The sequence below is a fragment of the Cherax quadricarinatus genome, chromosome 5 (assembly GCF_038502225.1).
Source record: "Cherax quadricarinatus isolate ZL_2023a chromosome 5, ASM3850222v1, whole genome shotgun sequence".
NCBI lineage: Eukaryota > Metazoa > Arthropoda > Malacostraca > Decapoda > Parastacidae > Cherax > Cherax quadricarinatus.
In genome coordinates, this window is record NC_091296.1 from 33372609 (window position 1) to 33393354 (window position 20746).

The following is a 20746-nucleotide window of genomic DNA, read 5'->3' on the forward strand; positions in this document are numbered from 1 at the left end:
CATTTGTTTTATATTTGCAGATTGCAGACTAACGAAGTTATTTAAAAGAGGCAGTAAGTGCTAAACCACTGGAAATGTTTAATATTAAATATATGTCGTGCCGAATAGGTAAAACTTGCGATTTTGGCTTGAATAGCAACGCTCTTCTTGTCGAATAAGGCAAGCGAAAATTTGTGTATGCAATAATTTCGCAAAAAATCTTTCTGAACCTAACGAAAAAAATATATTTCATTGTGTTTGTTTATAATAAAATTATTGTAAACTTATCTAAAATATATTTAATTGGATTAGGCTAAATTAAATTGCGCTTGTTATAATAAGGTTAGGTGGTACAAAATTATTAATTTTTACTGCAATATATATGAAAAAAATATATCTTTAAACGTATAAGAGAAAATTTTATCTTATACGTTTAAAAATATACTTTTTTCATTTATGTTAATAAAAATTAATAATTTTGTACCAAAAGAACCTTAGAAAACTTTACCTTATTATATACAGCTCAATTTAATTTAGCTTAATTCAACTAAATATATTATAGATAAGTGTACAATAATTTAATAAAGAAACACAATTAAATATATTTTTTTCGTTAGGTCCAGAATGAATTTTGCGAAATTATTGCATACACAAATTTTCGCTTGCCTTATTCGGCAACAAGAGCGTTGCTATTTAAACCAGAATCGCAAGTTTTACCTATTCGGAATGATATATATATATATATATATATATATATATATATATATATATATATATATATATATATATATATATATATATATATATATATATATATATATTATATGTTGAACACAATATTAAAAACTTGACATCAAGAACAATGCTCTGCTTCAGTAACTGCAAACAAATTATTATAGATAAGGAACTGCGCGCGCGCATATACGCACTTACATTCACATAAAAAACTAAGGGTTTTTCACTACCGCTTTTCACATCTCCAAGCACATCATACTAGTGTTATTCTAAATTTGTTAATACTGAATATATATATATATATATATATATATATATATATATATATATATATATATATATATATATATATATATAATTAAAAATATAACATGTACATACAATAGAGAGACGTATAGTTTTAGGTAACAAAAAATAAAATTCATAAATACTGAAAAACACCGATTCACAAAACAAAACAAAAAATAATCTTAAATAAGAAATGTGAAGAGCAGGTGCCCGTGTGTAGCTGCGTCCAGTAGGCGACCTTGTGAAAGATGTGCTGGAACACCTTTAATACCACTATTAATACATTTACGAGACTACGAAACTAATGATTTTTAGAATTTTGTATTTAGAAGCCTGGTTCATATGCAGAGAATCACAAATAGGGAAACAAGCATTTCTACCCTTTACAGTTGTACAAACATACAATAAAAGTAAGAATCCCCTGTACATTACACTGTGTAATACATACAGGTACTTCAACACACATCTTCAATATACATCTTTTTATAGGCAGGGTTGAAAACATCTTCCTGACACTTCTTTACATCTTTACAGGTATTGTCTACAACATATTAGACGTCTAATATACATCAAACTATCCACTACAACTAAACGTAATGCAAATCAGAGGACCTCATGTTGGGCTCCAGGTGTTCCAACATAAAAGAAGAGTATTATGCTGGACTCCAGGTGTTCCAGCATAAGAGTACATTATTATGCTGGATTTCATGAGTTCCAGCATAAAACAAGAATGCACTGTTATGTTGGACTCAAAGTGTTTCAACATTAGAGAGGAGTGCATTATTATTTTGGACTCAATATGTTTCAGCTTAAAATAAGAGAACATTTTGCTGGTTTCCAGGTTTACTAACATACAAAATAGCATATCATAGACTCTTAACTGTTCCAGCTTAAAAACATACAGACCAAATAACAGATTTATAAAGCTGTTGGTGAGAACTTGTCATCTTCATAACGAAAGTTACTGGTTGTGAATCCTCTCAGACTAGCTAATGCTGAGACCCTTCGTTCATCTCTTGCGCTAGTATTCATCAAAGGATGAATAAGGTACAAATTTGAACACATAAAAATAGAAGAAAAGTCTAAAATATGGATAATGACTAGTGACCATTAATGTGTCAGATCGATGTCACCTTTAAGTAGGTTATCCTAGAGCCGTCAAGGCGACAGCCTAAGTGATATCTGAGTAAGAGTAGCACTAGAAGCACCTGTTAGAGCGAGTCTACATGAAAGACTTCTTATGTGATTTGGTATATTGCTGAGGCAGTCTTAAAACAATTATAAATACCGTGGATTACTGGCCTCGTTAGCCTTTTGTTACTACATGAAACCTACTTACTCAGAAGAGCAAGGAGGGTATATCTATGACATAGAGGAAAGGAACATGCTTCATAAAGTGTATTATGCAGAACTTGTCCAGTATACAGCCCTGTACAATATACAGTACCTGTACAACAGTGAGGCTCGCAGCACAACATACCGGCCACACTCAAATATGTACTGTACAATGTCTAAATTTTCTCAAATACTCTCTGCATTGCAACTCTGCCTCATCTACATGCAAATATAACCACTGGAAAGGCTCATTACATTCAGATAAGACTTAACAAAACTATATCATAATACCGTTAATATCCTCTTCTCTCGCGTGACCCCAGCCAGTGTGTTGAGGTCTAGCGTCGCAGACGTGTGCTGCTGCAGCTGCAAGAGAAAAGTTGTTTGGAAGGTGGTGATGTGCGCGCGCAGGTCACTTGTAGTCAACCCAGTTTAATAAGCTCTGACTAATGGCGGGGAACACTACTACGAGACCTTTATGCCCTACTGATGAGCAAATGTGTTCTTGGCATAGTGGTAGTTATTGTATTAGTTATTACCAAGGTGGAGAATATTACAAAATATGACAGCTAGTTACCGATGTCTTGATAAAGACGTAAGAGATTCCTATATACGTGAGATTAGGATGGGCTATATACACAAGGCAAGACCTTTAAGCCGATTAATTCATCGGCAGTTTGGCGGCCTGAACCGAATTTACTACTGTTACTATTGAGAAGAGATGTCTTTCAGCTTTTCCTGAACCACTGAAGTTTACATTAAACACTGGAATGAGCACTCGTCCGAAGCTCACACCTGAATCCTCGTCTATCTTATGCGCGAAACTTGAACCTAAGCCTGATCGCTTAAATGAAGACTCTTAACTATTTTACAAAATGCTGCCTAAGCCTTTTCTAAAACATCAGCCTAAACCTTTGCTTAAGCCACAGTCTAAGCTCTTGCTAAAGCCTCAGCCTAAGCTTTTGCTAAAACTTCAGTTTAAGCTCTTGCTTAAACCTCGGCCAAAAGCCTTTGCTAAAAACTCAGGCTAAAGCCTTTGCTAAAGCATCATCCTAAGCCTTTGCTTAATCCTCAGCTTAAAGACTATGCTAAAGCCTCAGTTTAAAGCTTTTGCTAAAACCTACGTCTAAGCCTTTGCATGATCTTCACTGCCAGTAATTTTATCTATACCTAATTTTGCTTTGTTTCTTAAAGTGCCGGGTATCACATTGATCTCTACTGATATCAGATGTCAGTTTGGAAGTAAAACCCGTAATATTTTTGTGTCACGTTGACCCTTGACATCTTTCCATCTCAGGCTGGACCCTCCGCCATCGTCTTTCATCATATACCTTTAATTCAGTGCCCCTCAAGGGAGATTTCATAATGAGGGACTCTTGATCCAAGGAACTGGACCATCCCTTATATCGGACCTGATTGCTTCCCATTCTCCCGGCGTTGATGGACTCCCAAAAGGCTTTAGCGCTTCTCCTATGAATGTAATAATATTAAATGTACTTCATTTATGATTATCATTATTAAATACGTCCAGTCTGATCATAGAGGCTGCTAAAGTTTGAACACATGAATGTTGCAATTGCACCATCATATGTCTGGATTTTCCGGATACATGAGGCTGCTAGAAACGTTAATGACTCTCTTGCACTTCCATAGGCTATTATCCTGTTATTTTCATGAAACTTATGCTGTCTGGAATAACAAATGCCCCGCTGATAAGTAGTTGCAAGCAAACTCTCAAACCCTGAGAGCATTAGTTTATGGACCACATTTGGCTTGATTACCAGCCGCGTCGATCGGCAGAAATTCACTTCACTCTTGCTTTATTTTATCAACTAGTTTACTCCTTTCACTGGCTGATAAGGGGGAATTCACAGCGAATTGATATTTCAGAGCAAATGTTAGAGAAAAAATATTGCAGGGTTAATGTTAGGTAATTAATGCTTAAAGGTTAACATTGATGATAAAATGGATCAGTACATGCAATACGGGTTAATAATTGTATCCTTTGTTTTTATATATATTAATTGATTAAAGTGTTTGTATACGCTCTGTGTGTATAATTGTTGCTTGTAATGCCGTTTACAGATGCTAATTTATGTGATGTTAAAAGAAATAGTGTTTATGCGATGCACGATGTTTATAAATCTGTGGCATCAATTTGTATTCTAGATCTTAATTTGTATATTAATTAATATGTATACCTGTCATAAAGAGGTACAGTTAGTGGCTGGTTCTACGTATACTACCCATTAATATGGATACCTCCTTTTCATTTGCTAGCTACGTGTTCAAATCTATTCATATTATTAATGTACATACTATAAAGGCATTGTACATAATAATTAATGATGGATACTTACAGGTTACCATGTATGTTAGGTATAATGACTTAGCCATTACATAATCTAAGAAAATGAATTATGTATAAGAAAATCAGTCTCAAACAATTTAATGCAAATTAAAGTAGGCTGTGATCTGCTGTTAATACAACAGTGTATTAGGGTTTCCCTCGATACTATTATATCTAATATTTAAAGGGGTGGACAGATAGGCCAGCGGAAGGCCTCGGGCAGATAACCAAAAGCTTTAATGGTAGGTCATCATATGAGTAAGACCTGCGTCAGGAAACACTTGTCCTGTTCCTGACAAATCTTACGTAAACTATCTTGATCAGTGTGTGTACTCAGATTTGGGTTTGCGATGGTCGAGACTTGGCTCCACTTTGCAAATATTTACCTATACAAACTTGCCTATATTTTGTTACAGTTGTTGAGTCTTAGCTACTGGCTCTGCCTCTCGACTTGCCGCTACCCAACTTCACTCTTCCCTAACCTCATAGATACTGGCATACCTACTATTAAAACTACGTATAAAGCCTGCCTCACCCATTTCTTCGTTCGGGTCATACCATTTCCTGACCATCCTGAGACTGAAGTAATACTTCCTCATGAATCATCTGTCTTTAATTTTCAACTGTACCCTCTCAAACAGTCTATCTTTGCTTATCCTATCAATTATTCTGATAAATTTGTTTATCTCCACTGTGTGTGTGTGTTCGTTAGAAATTGTAATAAACAGTTGAATATTTATATTGAGTGCTAGGGATCGAATAGGGGGTAAGAAATACGAGCCCACTACTCTAGCCATCATGCTAACAGGAACTTCTACAGGAAGGGCTAAGAAGTCTCGGTCACCAACTCTCGCAATTGGTGACCGCTAATAACTTTTCCCAAGACCATATGGAATGAATCTTGGTCTTTATTGAAGTTCAAATGAGCATGTTCATTAGAGCGGCAGGCATGCAAATTCTTGCCCCTAGTTCGATCCCTAGTCACCCATGAAGTAATTATATGTTTATTACATATACACACACTTGGCAGGGCCAGGAGCAGTGAATCGTCCCCTAGGCGAGTGCATACACTCATACGTACACACAAACGCTCATATAAACACAGGAATGCTGTTTTTGAAATCAGTCTATTTCTAAGCCTCATCCTCAGTGGTGCAGCGCTGGCCTAGCTACATCCAGCTACCATGGCTCGAGTTCTTGTTTACTCCGTTTATTCACTGAGTTCATATCCATTGATACAATGGTTCAAAGATACCTGAAAATTTATTCAAATGTCTGCAGAAAAATTGGCTTTTTTCATCTTTTTCAACATGGAGCTTTTTATCTTTTTTCACAAGATAAGCAAGGAGTTCGTAAGGTGTTCTATTATTATTATTATTATTATTATTATTATTATTATTATTATTATTATTATTACAATATTCATAGGGAAGTATTCAAGATAATACAGATATTTAATTTTAAGAGTTCCGCAAGATTATTCAAAAGTTCTTTCTTCTCCACAGCTACTATGAGAAGTGCCGTTAGCCCCACATTTCTGACCAGAATTTCCAGGCATTTTCCAATGTTAGTGCACTCCAGGCAGTAAGTAATGATAGGTACAAAATTCAGTTAAATGATCGCTCCTCGAACCAGCGGTCTGGTGGGTTCGAATTGTAAAATAATCACAGTTATTTTGTAACATTAGTTTATTATTTATTTTTCGAACACTTTTAAAAGTTTGCTGATACTAAGCAGACAGTAGGTGCACAAGTAGCTACTTCAGCTGTAGGAGCAAGTCTCCTCACACCTGTTAAAACCCTTTATCGGGCAGGTCCATAAATTTAACCTAGCAAAAACTAGGTGCCTGAATGTTAGCTTTTAACAACTGTTTACCTCGCAGTAAACGGTTACCTGACTGTTAGCCTCCCGTTGTTGGTCGCATCCTGGAAAAAAAAGGGGGGGGGAGGTTAAGTTGAGGAATGGTATACTTTACAATAGGTCAGGATTTTGAAACAACCTGAGGTAAATAACAGCTTCTAATCTTTGAATTCAATGATATAAAAAATATTATCCTGAATCTGAGACAAGTGTATGTGGATACATTCATTAAACTGTTAACTGATGGTCATTAAACACACATTGTTCCTTTACCATATGTACTGTATGTACACTCACCTACTTGAGTTTTATTCGTGTACTGAAGAAGATTAATAATTTTCTGGGACAACAATGACCACGAGTCTTAGGTGGACCAAAGAATTTGCGAGAGTGGTTCTTTCACACTTAAAATAAGACATTGAATTTTTTTTTTCGTGTTAAGTTGCTGACTTGGCTTTCGAAAAAGAATACGCTACTCGGTGTGTTGGTGAACATAAATTCTAAAATTGTCATAATTTATTTTCTATTCAAAATCCTCAGTTTCACGTGAACTCAAATAGCGACACGAATAACAAATTCAGTGATAGACTGTGATGAATTTGCTCACTAGATATCCGCCAATATTACCTCGACAGTAAATTATAACAATCAACGACGAACTGTGTGCTGATAGATGGAGTGAACAGATGTTAGGTCGTGTGTTATAGTGAACTCGAAATGAAGTAGACAGAAGCTAATACATGCAAATCAGTTTTCCTTCATATTCAAGTGATGACCTCAGCGAGTAGAGGAAAAAAAAAAACTCGCGGAGTTGTTTGAACCAAGTGCTACAGGTTATAGCCCTCTGGATAGTGTCGCAAACTAGAGGACCTCAGTCATACCAATATTAAGACAATTTTTACATACCCTTCTTTGCCCATTTGTTCAAACTGATTAAACTACCTAGTGTCAAGTTAGTAAAGATAGTATCCTGTCTGCTAACTCCCCGCCACACGCCTTCAACCTGCCTGGGATCAAGCGAGCACTCCATTGAACAGTCACTTGCCTGTAGATTTTATGACTTTGTTAAATATAAAGGTTGTATCACCATCTCTCACAAGAAGATTTTAAGACACATCTTACCTGGCTTGCCTTAACAGAGTCTCACAAAAATGACAAATTCGTCATACAATCTGCGATCACTTTTGTTGATACACTCACCTGACCATATATGTGCAATTCCTTTTTGCAATATATTTCACAAACTCTTCACTTATCAACATACAATAACTACTACAAGTTGTTTGTCATTAGACACAGAATTACATTACTAAATACTGAATTATGTGTTGGATAAGCACCAGGAACACAACCTAACATTACTCGAGTTTGTCAGTGTGTAGAAAATGCTTCCGGAGATAGTAACCAAGTTCATACAAAACATTAGATGCACATCACCAGATTTGCAGTATATGTAAAACAACATTCACTGTTTTTTACATCAATAAACAGAGTGCCACTTTAATACTGATCATTATATGAAAGAAACATTAAGCTGTCAGTCACAGTGTAATTGGCTTTAACTTTTGGATTTTAGTGCAGACAGATATAACCACATCAATAAAAAGGTCACACACAGCACTAATAAACACAGCTTCAGACTCATCTTAGTTTTCTATGCCAGAACACAAAAGTTTGGAATCATTTCCACAGAAGTATTTCTAAAATATTTTTTTCCTTCACACAGAACGTATGAAACAACACAGCACTATCAGAATAGTTTTTATAAAGTTTCACGGGATTTCCTATACTTGAAGCTTGTTGTGCCCTTAGCTCGACAGTGATGGCATCCACAGAGACTGCTGTACACAACTTCACATCCCTAACCTGGATTACACACAATAAATAATCTTGAAAAATATCTTGCAGAGTTATACGCTTAAGGACAGTTTGTTGATCAGCATGAGGTATTTTTTTCCCTGTTTAATTAGTCCGCTTATTCTCACGATTAAAATGTTCTAATATGCAATTTATATCTTCTATTAGAGTCACTGATTTACGATAATTCAAACTTCACTTCGTGATAACTGTGAGTATTCTGTTAAACTTAATATGAAGACTGAAGCTCCAGCACTCACTTACACTAATAATCATCACAGATAATCACTGGCCATTATTCTGCAACATTTGACATATCAGGCTTCAAATTCAGGGCGCAGTATTTTCCAAAACAAATATGACTTCAATATTAAAGTTGGAGCTGCCTAAACCAGCATCTCTTGTTAAAAGAACGGTCAGTCTGAAAGATCTCAGGTGAGCCGTTAGAGCTTAAAGAATGCGATCATAAAAAGAAAGTTTATAATAGCGTCTTTAGCAGAAAGTAACTCTATAAACACATACCCAAAATCTTGATATTTACAAATTTTTAAAAACTACATTAAAGTTTACATTAGAGTTTAATACTGAAACTGACCCTATTCTTGGAATGGCTAGGGCTGTAATGAGAAATTATTGCACTTGGGAAAATAATTTTCCAAGTTTGCCTCATGCACTCCTGATTGTCTCAGGATTAAAATGCAGCAATCTCTCTTTTTCTGCACTTTCACATTTGGTCAATCTTGCCTGAAGCTCGTGTTGTTTTGTCTGACAATATATGTGGGCCCATCTGGAGTTCTCTCGTCCTAGCTTATGTTAACATACAACGGCGCCTGGAAGCTAGAAATCAATAAAACTATCAATGATAAAGAAATGGGGCTATGAGGTATGAATCGACCCCTGCAAACATAACTAGGTGAGTACACACATGCTCTTGTATTAGCAAGATATTGGGTGTGTAGCAGGTGGTGGTGGTGGTTTGGAGTGATCAAAGAGTCTCTCCAGCAGCAGCAAAGCATGGAAACCCACACCTGCGACACCAGTGCCTGGGGACCTACGCTACCACAGCAGCGGTTTGATCTACTGCCTCACAGAAAGGATGCTCACCTTTCTCGTGGAATGAGAACAAATGTGTGTGTGTGTGTGTGTGTGTGTGTGTGTGTGTGTGTGTGTGTGTGTGTGTGTGTGCGTGTGTGTGCGTGTGTGTGTGTGTGTGTGTGCGTGTGTGTGTGTGTATGTGTGTGTGTGTGTGTGTGTGTGTGTGTATGTGTGTGTGTGTGTGTGCTTGCTTGCGTACGAAGTTTCAAGCGAACAATAATGATTTCTTACAGCTTTTCCCCAGGATTCAAACTAATCTTGTCGCTGTTGTTTCCCTGCTCGCTACTAGTGAAGGTTGACGTGGTGCTTCTGGTACAAGCTGCGTCCAGAGAAGCTACATCCTTAAATCCTGGACTCGTGTGCTTCCTCGGAGATGCTGGCCTCCCTAGGCTCATTGATGGTGAGGTGGATCTCTGAGGAGTTCCTGGGGTTGGTGTGTGGGTGGGTCCTGACGGCGGAGAGTGTGGGGGTGTCAGGTCCACCGTACTGGGAGTGGTAGAATTCCTCCCGCATCAGTAGGTTGAGAGAAGCGCACCGAAGACACAGAATCTCCTACATGGAAAAAAAAGAGAAGTTAATTCCTTCACTATTTAAAAATTCCTCTTAAAATATACATAGCTTATTTTCATTATTCAATACTACGCAAAATTGAAATTATATTATAGAAATACGCAGAAATAGGACATTAGCTAACTCGTTTTGCGCAGTGATAGGGTTGAAGGAAATTCTGATGTTGGGTTGCTTGTATGTGCGTGAGTGTAGTGCAGATGAGAAAAAAAGATTGTTAATATTACACTGGTCTACAACCAAAATAAACGGTACAAGGAAAAAGTTTTTGATTCAAATCCACAGTGTTCAAAAAATGCATATATTTTTTTTTATATTTATCATCTGTAGCTCTTAGCCATGTCTTCAATAGACCATCAGCTGCGCAACTTGATCTTTTTTTTTTTTTAGCAAAACGGATGATAAATTCAAGCATTATATCTCCCCACTAACTCTTTTTTCAGTATTTTACTTTTAACAAATTTGGACAAAATTGCGTGAACAGGGCAGATAACTTTTGCTATATTTGTGGAGAACTGACTTTTGAATAGCAAAAGCGTGCAATAACTGGCCTATTAGGAAAGACTGTCACCTTTATATTGGCTGTAAGATCGGAGATAAGTCCAAGAGCTGGGCCCCACATATATGCTGTAATAGTTGTGCAACATACCTTTGACAAGGGTTGAATCAGATAAAAAAATCTCTGCCTTCTGTAGTGCTAGTTGTGTGGGAGGGGCCAACAGATCATTTAAGCAATTGTTACCTCCGGTTAGGAAAGATATTTCGTAACTGGAGGTAACATGTATTTCCATGAAACCAAATGATGCCTCCAGTTAGGAAAGGTATTTCCAAGAAAAAAATCGACCGTACAATATTTCTAATGCACCCTTTGTTATACACACAGCAAAGGATTGTTCATTCCCCAGTCGCCAAACTCGTTCTTTCCTTGAGTCAGGGGACGAGGAGGGTAATGGAATTTGAAGTCTTCAACTGCACAACTTGCAAGTCCCCAACTGTACAAGACCATGCATATGTCCATCACTTAACATATTCTAAACTGCACATAACTCAAAATGAATTAAACAACCTTACCAAAGATTTACAACTGCCAAAGAGTGAGGCCAAACTATTGGGCTCCAGTCTGAAGCAGTGGACTCTTCTGGCAGAAAATGTTTTTAAAGATACAGTTCCTCTTTTCACACCTGAACTTTTTTCCAGCCAACTGCAGAGCAGACACTGATCACTGGACAAAAACAAGAGATGTTCCAGAGACAAGCAAATGTTATTAATGTGTACATACTGTATATGCAAAATGTGTAAATAAATTTCCTTGGAAACTTTAGCCATTCGATCGTTATCATGGTCATATTCGTTTTCAGCATCCCTAGAACCTTAAACATTTTTTTCTCAGAATTATAATATTGTTCAAAATTTGTAGACTAGTGTTATGAATGAAAAGAAATAGGATGTCCTAGCACTAAACAGAGCTGAAGGATGGGAAAATTATGGGGTTGATTCGAGTGTCTCTGAGAGAACTAGGGCTATAGATGGAAAGGACGGGTATAAGTGTTTCAGCTCAACTATTATGAGGGCTAGAATAAGGGTGAGATGTGAGAAATGGATTATAATAATTGTTTATGCACCTGGGGATGAAAGTAGAGGTAGTCAGTGAATGTTTAGGGTATTTTGAACCAACTGAGAAAATAATTGTTTTGAAGCTCTAAATGGTAAAGTGGCAGACACTGTTGTAGGTGGCATAATAAGTAAGTTTGGAATGCCAGGCACAAATGATAATTGAATTATGTATAGAAAGAGATTCGGTAATAGGCAGTACTCATTTTAAGAATAAGAGAATAAGTATATGATATAATATAGGGCGTAATGACAGCAGTTTGTTAGAGTACGTTTTGATAGATGAAACGTTGATGGGTAGAATTCTGAATGTGTATGCTTTTAGAGAGGCGATGGATGTATCTTATCATTATTTAGTGTAGCTACACTTTCACCACTACCACCACCGCCATTACCGTCACGACTACCACTACCAAGAGCATCGTCAGAACAAAGGAATCTCTCCCGAGAGAGGGATGGATGTTAGAGTCAGATGTAAACAGGGTACAAGGAGAATGTCATCGGTGGATAAGAGTCAAGCAAAGGAAAATAAATTAAAGAAGATAAAGTAAGATATAAGCAACTATTGAGAGAAAGGTGGGCTAGAGAGAGTAAAGGTAATGAGGAGTGGGTAGATTTATGAATGTAGTGTTAGTGTGCAGCAGAAATTTATGGGCATATGAGGGTGGGTACAAGTGGGAAGATAAGCGATGGGTGGAATGATTAGGGAAAGGGGGTGGTAAGACAGGAAAAAAACATATGAGTGGGTTTTAAACTGAAGTGATGCACTGAAGGTAAAGTATACAGAGGGAAAAAGAGATGGATGAAAGAGTAGTGAGAGAGTGAAAGATGAGACCCAATGACAGATAAGGCTTTATTAACAAATTTGACTACAATAAAGTTTTTTGATGAGACTAAAAGGTTGAAAAAGCCTAAATAACAAATACATTTAGCAGATACAAGCAAAAGAGAGATGTTCAATGGAGTGGTGGGGTTATGGTAACGATGACGAAATATTTTGAGGGTTTGTTAAAAACTGATGAAAAAAGAGAGGCAATGACTTCACTATCTGTGGACTATAGCACTAGATCATAATGGAACACAGAAGCGCTTAGTAATTAGGCCCTTACAGGGAAAACAGGTATACGTATCAGAATTAAATAAATTTTTTGTATTTATCTCTTAGGAATAAATTCTTTGAATTTTATTTTCATAGGTCAATGTACTATCTAATATATTCACTACATGAACAATCAAACACAGTTTCAAGAAAGCCACCATAAGGCTGACTGCTTAGTTCACATTTACTGTGATTATCGTCTGTGAATATACTAAACCGCCAGAAATACTTGTATGCAAGTTTAATCTCGACAACCACGATATCAGTCTGTTTATATTGCAAGTTGATCCATGAAAGTGCTTATCAACGTTCTTATCACAGATAATAACTGCGCCCAAATTAGTCATTTGACTCTTCTATAAGTATTAAAATGTTTGTTACAGACAGTGACAAGCATTTCTTTCTTTTCTTTCAATAACTTTTTTAACTAATTTACAAACAATATGATACAGAACATCAGTTTGACATAATTCCTTTGATGTCTGCATAAATAGACGAGAATGCAACATTAGCTATTTTATATAAACTAACGGTATCACCGTTGACGTTTTACTATGGACTAGATATACAAGAAAACATATATATTGAAAGTTTGATCAACGTAATTTCTAAGAGGAGACAAATTCAGGGATACTTATTTATTGTATTGTGAATGTTTCGTTGCAGCTGTAAAAGAATAGTTTGAGCTCTTGGTTAATGTTGTGTTGAGAATTCTGCACCAAAAAAACGTGCACAATAGCAAGTATAGACCACTCTCGAATCGGAGGATTGAGTTTTCTTGGCCTGCCTGCCTGCCTGCCTGCCTGCCTGCCTGCCTGTCTGCCTGCCTGTCTGCCTGCCTGTCTGCCTGCCTGTCTGCCTGTCTGCCTGTCTGCCTGTCTGCCTGTCTGCCTGTTTGCCTGTCTGCCTGCCTGCCTGCCGGCCGGCCGGCCGGCCCGCCGATGATCTCAGGTGATGAGAGGGGCAGCCTCCAGAGTGTACTTTTCTTCTCTCTGTCTCATGCTCCCTTTACGTTTCGCCAGCCCTTTCTACTTCAATCTCTTGCTACCCTCTACCCCCGTACTATCCCCTGCCCCGCTGTTTTCTGTAACCTGCTGATCATCCCCCCTCCCTTCTGCCATTCAATTCCCTTGCTTCCTTCCCTACCCTGCAGCGCTGTATAGCCCTTGTGGCTTAGCGCTTCTTTTTGATTATAATAATAATAATTTACGTTTCGCCCAAGGAGAGACACTACTTTAGTGACTCCATTACTCTTTCCTTTCCAAACTCTTTCCTAACATCCAATCATCTCTACCACTTTAATTATCACTATCGTCACCTTGCTCATTCCTACCACGACTTTCATTATCTCCTCCACTTGACTCATTACTTCCACCACCTCGTGTAAAAACAAAGTCATGTGAGGTCGACTTCCTTTAGTTCCATGGAAGCGGAAAAGCACCTTAACCCCTGGATTTTTGTTCACACAAAATTTCATATTCGAGAAATTGTGAAATCTTAGTTTGTTTAGACAAGTTCAAAGGAATATGAATTATACATTACCCTCAACCACCAGTGTGGTGGGTTACCCTCAACCACCAGTGTGGTGGGTTACCCTCAACCACCAGTGTGGTGGGTTACCCTCAACCACCAGTGTGGTGGGTTACACTATTAGATACCAATGTGTTGGGAGAGAGACAGTAAGGGAGGGACAGGAGGAAAGAAAATTGTATCGAGGGAGAGAGATAGAATGGTAGATAATGAAGGGAGACAGAGAAAGAAATAAAGCATGCGAAGATCAGGAAAGAGATAGGGAGGAAGAAAGAGACACAGAGAGGAATGGAAATAGAGGGAAAGGGTAAGAGAGCAAGTTGTAGAGGGAGGGAGAGGAGGCTAGATACGGAGGGCGGTTGGTTGGAGAGGGATGGAGGAGGTAGGAGGGAGGGAAGGATAGAGGAGGTGATATTAGGGAGAGAGGGAGGGACAGAGGAAGGATAGAAGAGGTGGGAGGAAGTCAAGAAGGAAGTGATAGAAAGAGGAAGGAGGGAGGGAGGAAGAGGCGGATATGGGAAGTAAGGAGGAGGGAAGGACAGAAGACGTAGGAATAACGGAGAAAGTATGGAAGAAGTAGGGGGGAAGGATAGACAGAAGTGATAGGAAGGAAGGCAGGAGGTAGGAATGAGCTAGGGAAAGAAGAGGTAGGAGGGAGGCTGTGAATACATTGGCACCCCGACATGATTAAGCTTTTAGCATGACTCTCGGCAGGTAGACTCTTGCCCAAAGTTTTGCACAGTGAAGCGTACGTTAAAGTCTTCGTTAAGTTTTCCCTAAAACTTATTTTATCTATTTTATCCACCTTTTGGATCCCAACTGCAGTTATATTTTTTACCTTAGTTTCTCCTCACTGTGACGTTATACTTGTAAATGATACATATCTGCTTAAATATAATAATAATAATAATAATAATAATAATAATAATAAATTATTATTATTATTTATATCTGAACATTCTTCGATCTTTTTCTACTTCGATGATATATTATTATAAAATAACATAATTTACATATTTTTATTTGAGCCAAAGTCCACCTAACATAAAAAATGCCGTATTATAATTGACCTTTTCTTGTCAAACCTGTATTAAGTTACTATCATTTCTTTTCAGTAAAATACATTAATTTTCATAATTTTTAGACTGTTATTTACGACCCATAACAGTCAAGTGAGACCGAGGTGGGAATCCACTGCTAGACTAACGCACACACACCAGGGACGAGACTCGCGTATATGCATCACTATACCTGAGAATCGAACCCAGGACCCCATGATTGTGCGTCGACGATCCAGCTCTCTGACCTACGTCACATTATATTGTATTCGTGTAAATGTGCGGTTAGATATTAATTTGCAACTTAAAACAATTTAGCTATCAATCTCGCGGTAAACACGACGAAGGATCGAGCCTAAAGTCTCAAACACGTTTAATTAAAATAACGATTTAATAGAAGGATACAAATATGTAAATTCGATGAAATATCTTTACGAACTCATGAACTCCCTCGTCCCACAGTTTACTTTATAGTATCCTTAGAATAAATGTAAATTTATGTAGGCTCTTATATTGGACTATAACGTAAAGGCTTGTATTATTCTGTATGTATCTTTGTTTGCTGAGAGTCAGTAATGTTGGTATCTTTGTTTGCTGAGAGTCAGTAATGTTGGTATCTTTGTTTGCTGAGAGTCAGTAATGTTGGTATCTTTGTTTGCTGAGAGTCAGTAATGTTGGTATCTTTGCTTGCTGAGAGTCAGTAATGTTGGTATCTTTGTTTGCTGAGAGTCAGTAATGTATCTTTGCTTGCTGAGAGTCAGTATCTTTGCTGAGAGTCAGTAATGTTGATATCTTTGCTTGCTGAGAGTCAGTAATGTTGGTATCTTTGCTTGCTGAGAGTCAGTAATGTTGGTATCTTTGCTTGCTGAGAGTCAGTAATGTTGGTATCTTTGCTTGCTGAGAGTCAGTAATGTTGATATCTTTGCTTGCTGAGAGTGTTGGTATCTTTGCTTGCTGAGAGTCAGTAATGTTGGTATCTTTGCTTGCTGAGAGTCAGTAATGTTGGTATCTTTGCTTGCTGAGAGTCAGTAATGTTGATATCTTTGCTTGCTGAGAGTCAGTAATGTTGGTATCTTTGCTTGCTGAGAGTCAGTAATGTTGGTATCTTTGCTTGCTGAGAGTCAGTAATGTTGGTATCTTTGCTTGCTGAGAGTCAGTAATGTTGGTATCTTTGCTTGCTGAGAGTCAGTAATGTTGGTATCTTTGCTTGCTGAGAGTCAGTAATGTTGGTATCTTTGCTTGCTGAGAGTCAGTAATGTTGGTATCTTTGCTTGCTGAGAGTCAGTAATGTTGGTATCTTTGCTTGCTGAGAGTCAGTAATGTTGGTATCTTTGCTTGCTGAGAGTCAGTAATGTTGGTATCTTTGCTTGCTGAGAGTCAGTAATGTTGGTATCTTTGCTTGCTGAGAGTCAGTAATGTTGGTATCTTTGCTTGCTGAGAGTCAGTAATGTTGGTATCTTTGCTTGCTGAGAGTCAGTAATGTTGGTATCTTTGCTTGCTGAGAGTCAGTAATGTTGGTATCTTTGCTTGCTGAGAGTCAGTAATGTTGATATCTTTGCTTGCTGAGAGTCAGTAATGTTGGTATCTTTGCTTGCTGAGAGTCAGTAATGTTGGTATCTTTGCTTGCTGAGAGTCAGTAATGTTGGTATCTTTGCTTGCTGAGAGTCAGTAATGTTGGTATCTTTGCTTGCTGAGAGTCAGTAAGTAATGTTGGTATCTTTGCTTGCTGAGAGTCTGAGAGTCAGTAATGTTGGTATCTTTGCTTGCTGAGAGTCAGTAATGTTGATATCTTTGCTTGCTGAGAGTCAGTAATGTTGGTATCTTTGCTTGCTGAGAGTCAGTAATGTTGATATCTTTGCTCGCTGAGTCAGTAATGTTGATATCTTTGCTTGCTGAGAGTCAGTAATGTTGGTATCTTTGCTTGCTGAGAGTCAGTAATGTTGGTATCTTTGCTTGCTGAGAGTCAGTAATGTTGGTATCTTTGCTTGCTGAGAGTCAGTAATGTTAGTATCTTTGCTTGCTGAGAGTCAATAATGTTGGTAGCTTGCTGAGAGTCAGTAATGTTGGTATCTTTGCTTGCTGAGAGTCAGTAATGTTGGTATCTTTGCTTGCTGAGAGTCAGTAATGTTGATATCTTTGCTTGCTATCTTTGCTTGCTGAGAGTCATCTTTGCTTGCTGAGAGTCAGTAATGTTGGTATCTTTGCTTGCTGAGAGTCAGTAATGTTGATATCTTTGCTTGCTGAGAGTCAGTAATGTTGGTATCTTTGCTTGCTGAGAGTCAGTAATGTTGGTATCTTTGCTTGCTGAGAGTCAGTAATGTTGGTATCTTTGCTTGCTGAGAGTCAGTAATGTTGATATCTTTGCTTGTCAGTAATGTTGATAGTCAGTCAATAATGTTGGTATCTTTGCTTGCTGAGAGTCAGTAATGTTGGTATCTTTGCTTGTTGAGAGTCAGTAATGCTGGTATCTTTGCTTGTTGAGAGTCAGTAATGTTGATATCTTTGCTTGCTGAGAGTCAATAATGTTGGTATCTTTGCTTGTTGAGAGTCAATAATGTTGGTATCTTTGCTTGTTGAGAGTCAGTAATGCTGGTATCTTTGCTTGTTGAGAGTCAGTAATGTTTATATCTTTGCTGAGAGTCAGTAATGCTGGTATCTTTGCTTGTTGAGAGTCAGTAATGTTGATATCTTTGCTTGCTGAGAGTCAGTAATGTTGGTATCTTTGCTTGCTGAGAGTCAGTAATGTTGGTATCTTTGCTTGCTGAGAGTCAGTAATGTTGGTATCTTTGCTTGTTGAGTCAGTAATGTTGATATCTTTGCTTGCTGAGAGTCAGTAATGTTGGTATCTTTGCTTGCTGAGAGTCAGTAATGTTGGTATCTTTGCTTGCTGAGAGTCAGTAATGTTGGTATCTTTGCTTGCTGAGAGTCAGTAATGTTGGTATCTTTGCTTGCTGAGAGTCAGTAATGTTGGTATCTTTGCTTGCTGAGAGTCAGTAATGTTGATATCTTTGCTTGCTGAGAGTCAGTAATGTTGATATCTTTGCTTGCTGAGAGTCAGTAATGTTGATATCTTTGCTCGCTGAGTCAGTAATGTTGATATCTTTGCTTGCTGAGAGTCAGTAATGTTGATATCTTTGCTTGCTGAGTCAGTAATGTTGGCATATTTGCTTGCTGAGAGTCAGTAATGTTGATATCTTTGCTTGCTGAGAGTCAGTAATGTTGGTATCTTTGCTTGCTGAGAGTCAGTAATGTTGGTATCTTTGCTTGCTGTGAGTCAGAAATGTTGGTATCTTTGCTTGCTGAGTTGGTATCTTTGCTTGCTAGCTACATTTCCTCTGTACTGGTATCATTTTTAGCTAAATATCCACAGTATTGGTATCATTGTTAACTAAATATCCATAGTATTGCCAGCATTACTAACTAAACATCAGTAAGGTTGTTATCCTTGCTAACTAAACATTAGAAAGGTTGTTATCCTTGACAACTAAACATTAGAAAAGTTGTCTTGCTTGCTAAAATCAGTAACACGGGTGTCTCCGTCAAGGATAACTTAGAGGTACCGACATTTTGAGGTGATTCACGAGGAACTGAGTCACTCCCCGCACAACCTCATCTTCACCTTATGTATATATAGTCACATCATAAGTTTTGAATTTTAACACGAAATCTGTGAGCATCAACAGCCGTTCATCGTGACCATTTTTCTCCTACTTTGGCGACGCTAAACAAGTTGTATTCGCTGTAAGACGCTAATCCTTCAAGGAAGTTCCCTTGATGCTGGTGATAGTCTCTTGATCTAAGGAATTAGAGTCGCCCTTCGTTTCCTAGGATGAAGGCATATTGCCTTCATCATTGCATTTAAAATGAAATGATTAGATCCAGTGAATATCAATTTAGTTACTTTTTTATTGAAGAAGAAACAAGTCTTAAGATGTTTGCTGAGGTACAAGTTAAGTCTTAAGATGTTTATTGAAGTATAGGTAAAGTCTTAAGATGTTTGCTGAAGTACAAGTCAAAATGTTTGTTGAAGTACAAGTTAAGTCATCAGATATTTGCTGAAGTACGAGTTAGGTCAAAATATTTGCTGAATGACAGTCAAGTTCTAAGATGTATGCTGAAGTTCAAACAAGTTTTATGATGTATGCTGCAGTACAAGCAAACTTTAAGAGGTTTAAGTACAAGCTAAGTCTTAAGATGTTTTGTGAAGGACAAGTTATATCTTAATATGTTTGCTTAACGATGTGTCGTATAAGATAAGCTAAATTTTTAAAAAGTTTGGTAAAGAAAAAAACAAACCTTATAATATTGTGAGAAATATAATCGAAGTCTTAAGAAGATTCGTGAAGAGCAAAGTTAGTCGTAGAATGTGAAACTAAAACTCTCATTATTTCTGCTATCTTGGGCGACTGGTGTAGTGTGCACAATTTTTGTTGGATTAGGAGTAACACAACGTTATTAACCAAGTAGAAGTTTTTACTTTTTAGGATTAAAAACAGATAAGCGCGACGCTCAGTTTAGTGGACATATTTTGCGAATAATTAATTTTTTAATTTAATTTTTGGGTGAGTGAGAAGTGCAGGAGAAGTGTGGGAGGGATTCCAAGAAGAAAACAAATAAACATTTACACAGTAAAACTCTCAACGTATATACATTAATATACACACTTACTATGTATATACTAACACAATGTAGTTAAGCTCATGCACATTATCATAACAGAACTCCACCGTGAAGGTCTACTTGTAACACCTGCAACATTACACTCCACCATGAAGGTCTACTTGTAACACCTGCAACATTACACTCCACCATGAAGGTCTACTTGTAACACCTGCAACATTACACTCCACCATGAAGGTCTACTTGTAACACCTGCAACATTACACTCCACCATGAAGGTCTACTTGTAACACCTGCAACATTACACTCCACCATGAAGGTCTACTTGTAACACCTGCAACATTACACTCCACCATGAAGGTCTACTTGTACACTCCACCGTGAAGGTCTACTTGTAACACCTGCAACATTACACTCCACCATGAAGGTCTACTTGTAACACCTGCAACATTACACTCCACCATGAAGGTCTACTTGTAACACCTGCAACATTACACTCCACCATGAAGGTCTACTTGTAACACCTGCAACATTACACTCCACCATGAAGGTCTACTTGTAACACCTGCAACATTACACTCCACCATGAAGGTCTGCAGCACTTTAACACTGCAACATTACACTCCACCGTGAAGGTCTACTTGTACCTGCAGCATTACACTCCACCATGAAGGTCTACTTTTAATACCTGCAGCATTACAATCCACCATGAAGGTCTACTTTTAATACCTGCAGCATTACACTCCACCATGAAGGTCTACT

The 20746-nt window shown here is 37.7% G+C and overlaps 1 protein-coding gene across 1 annotated transcript in view; it reads right to left on the reverse strand.

Moving 5' to 3' along the window:
• Window positions 1–1112: 1112 nt before the first annotated feature.
• LOC128684783 (5-hydroxytryptamine receptor 1) overlaps window positions 1113–20746 on the reverse strand; it is a 368493-nt gene continuing 348859 nt past the window's right edge. The window contains exon 6 of the mRNA XM_070101546.1: window positions 1113–10051. Within this exon, the coding sequence (XP_069957647.1) occupies window positions 9842–10051 (210 nt within the window). The 3' untranslated portion in view covers window positions 1113–9841. The remainder of the gene's footprint in view (window positions 10052–20746) is intronic.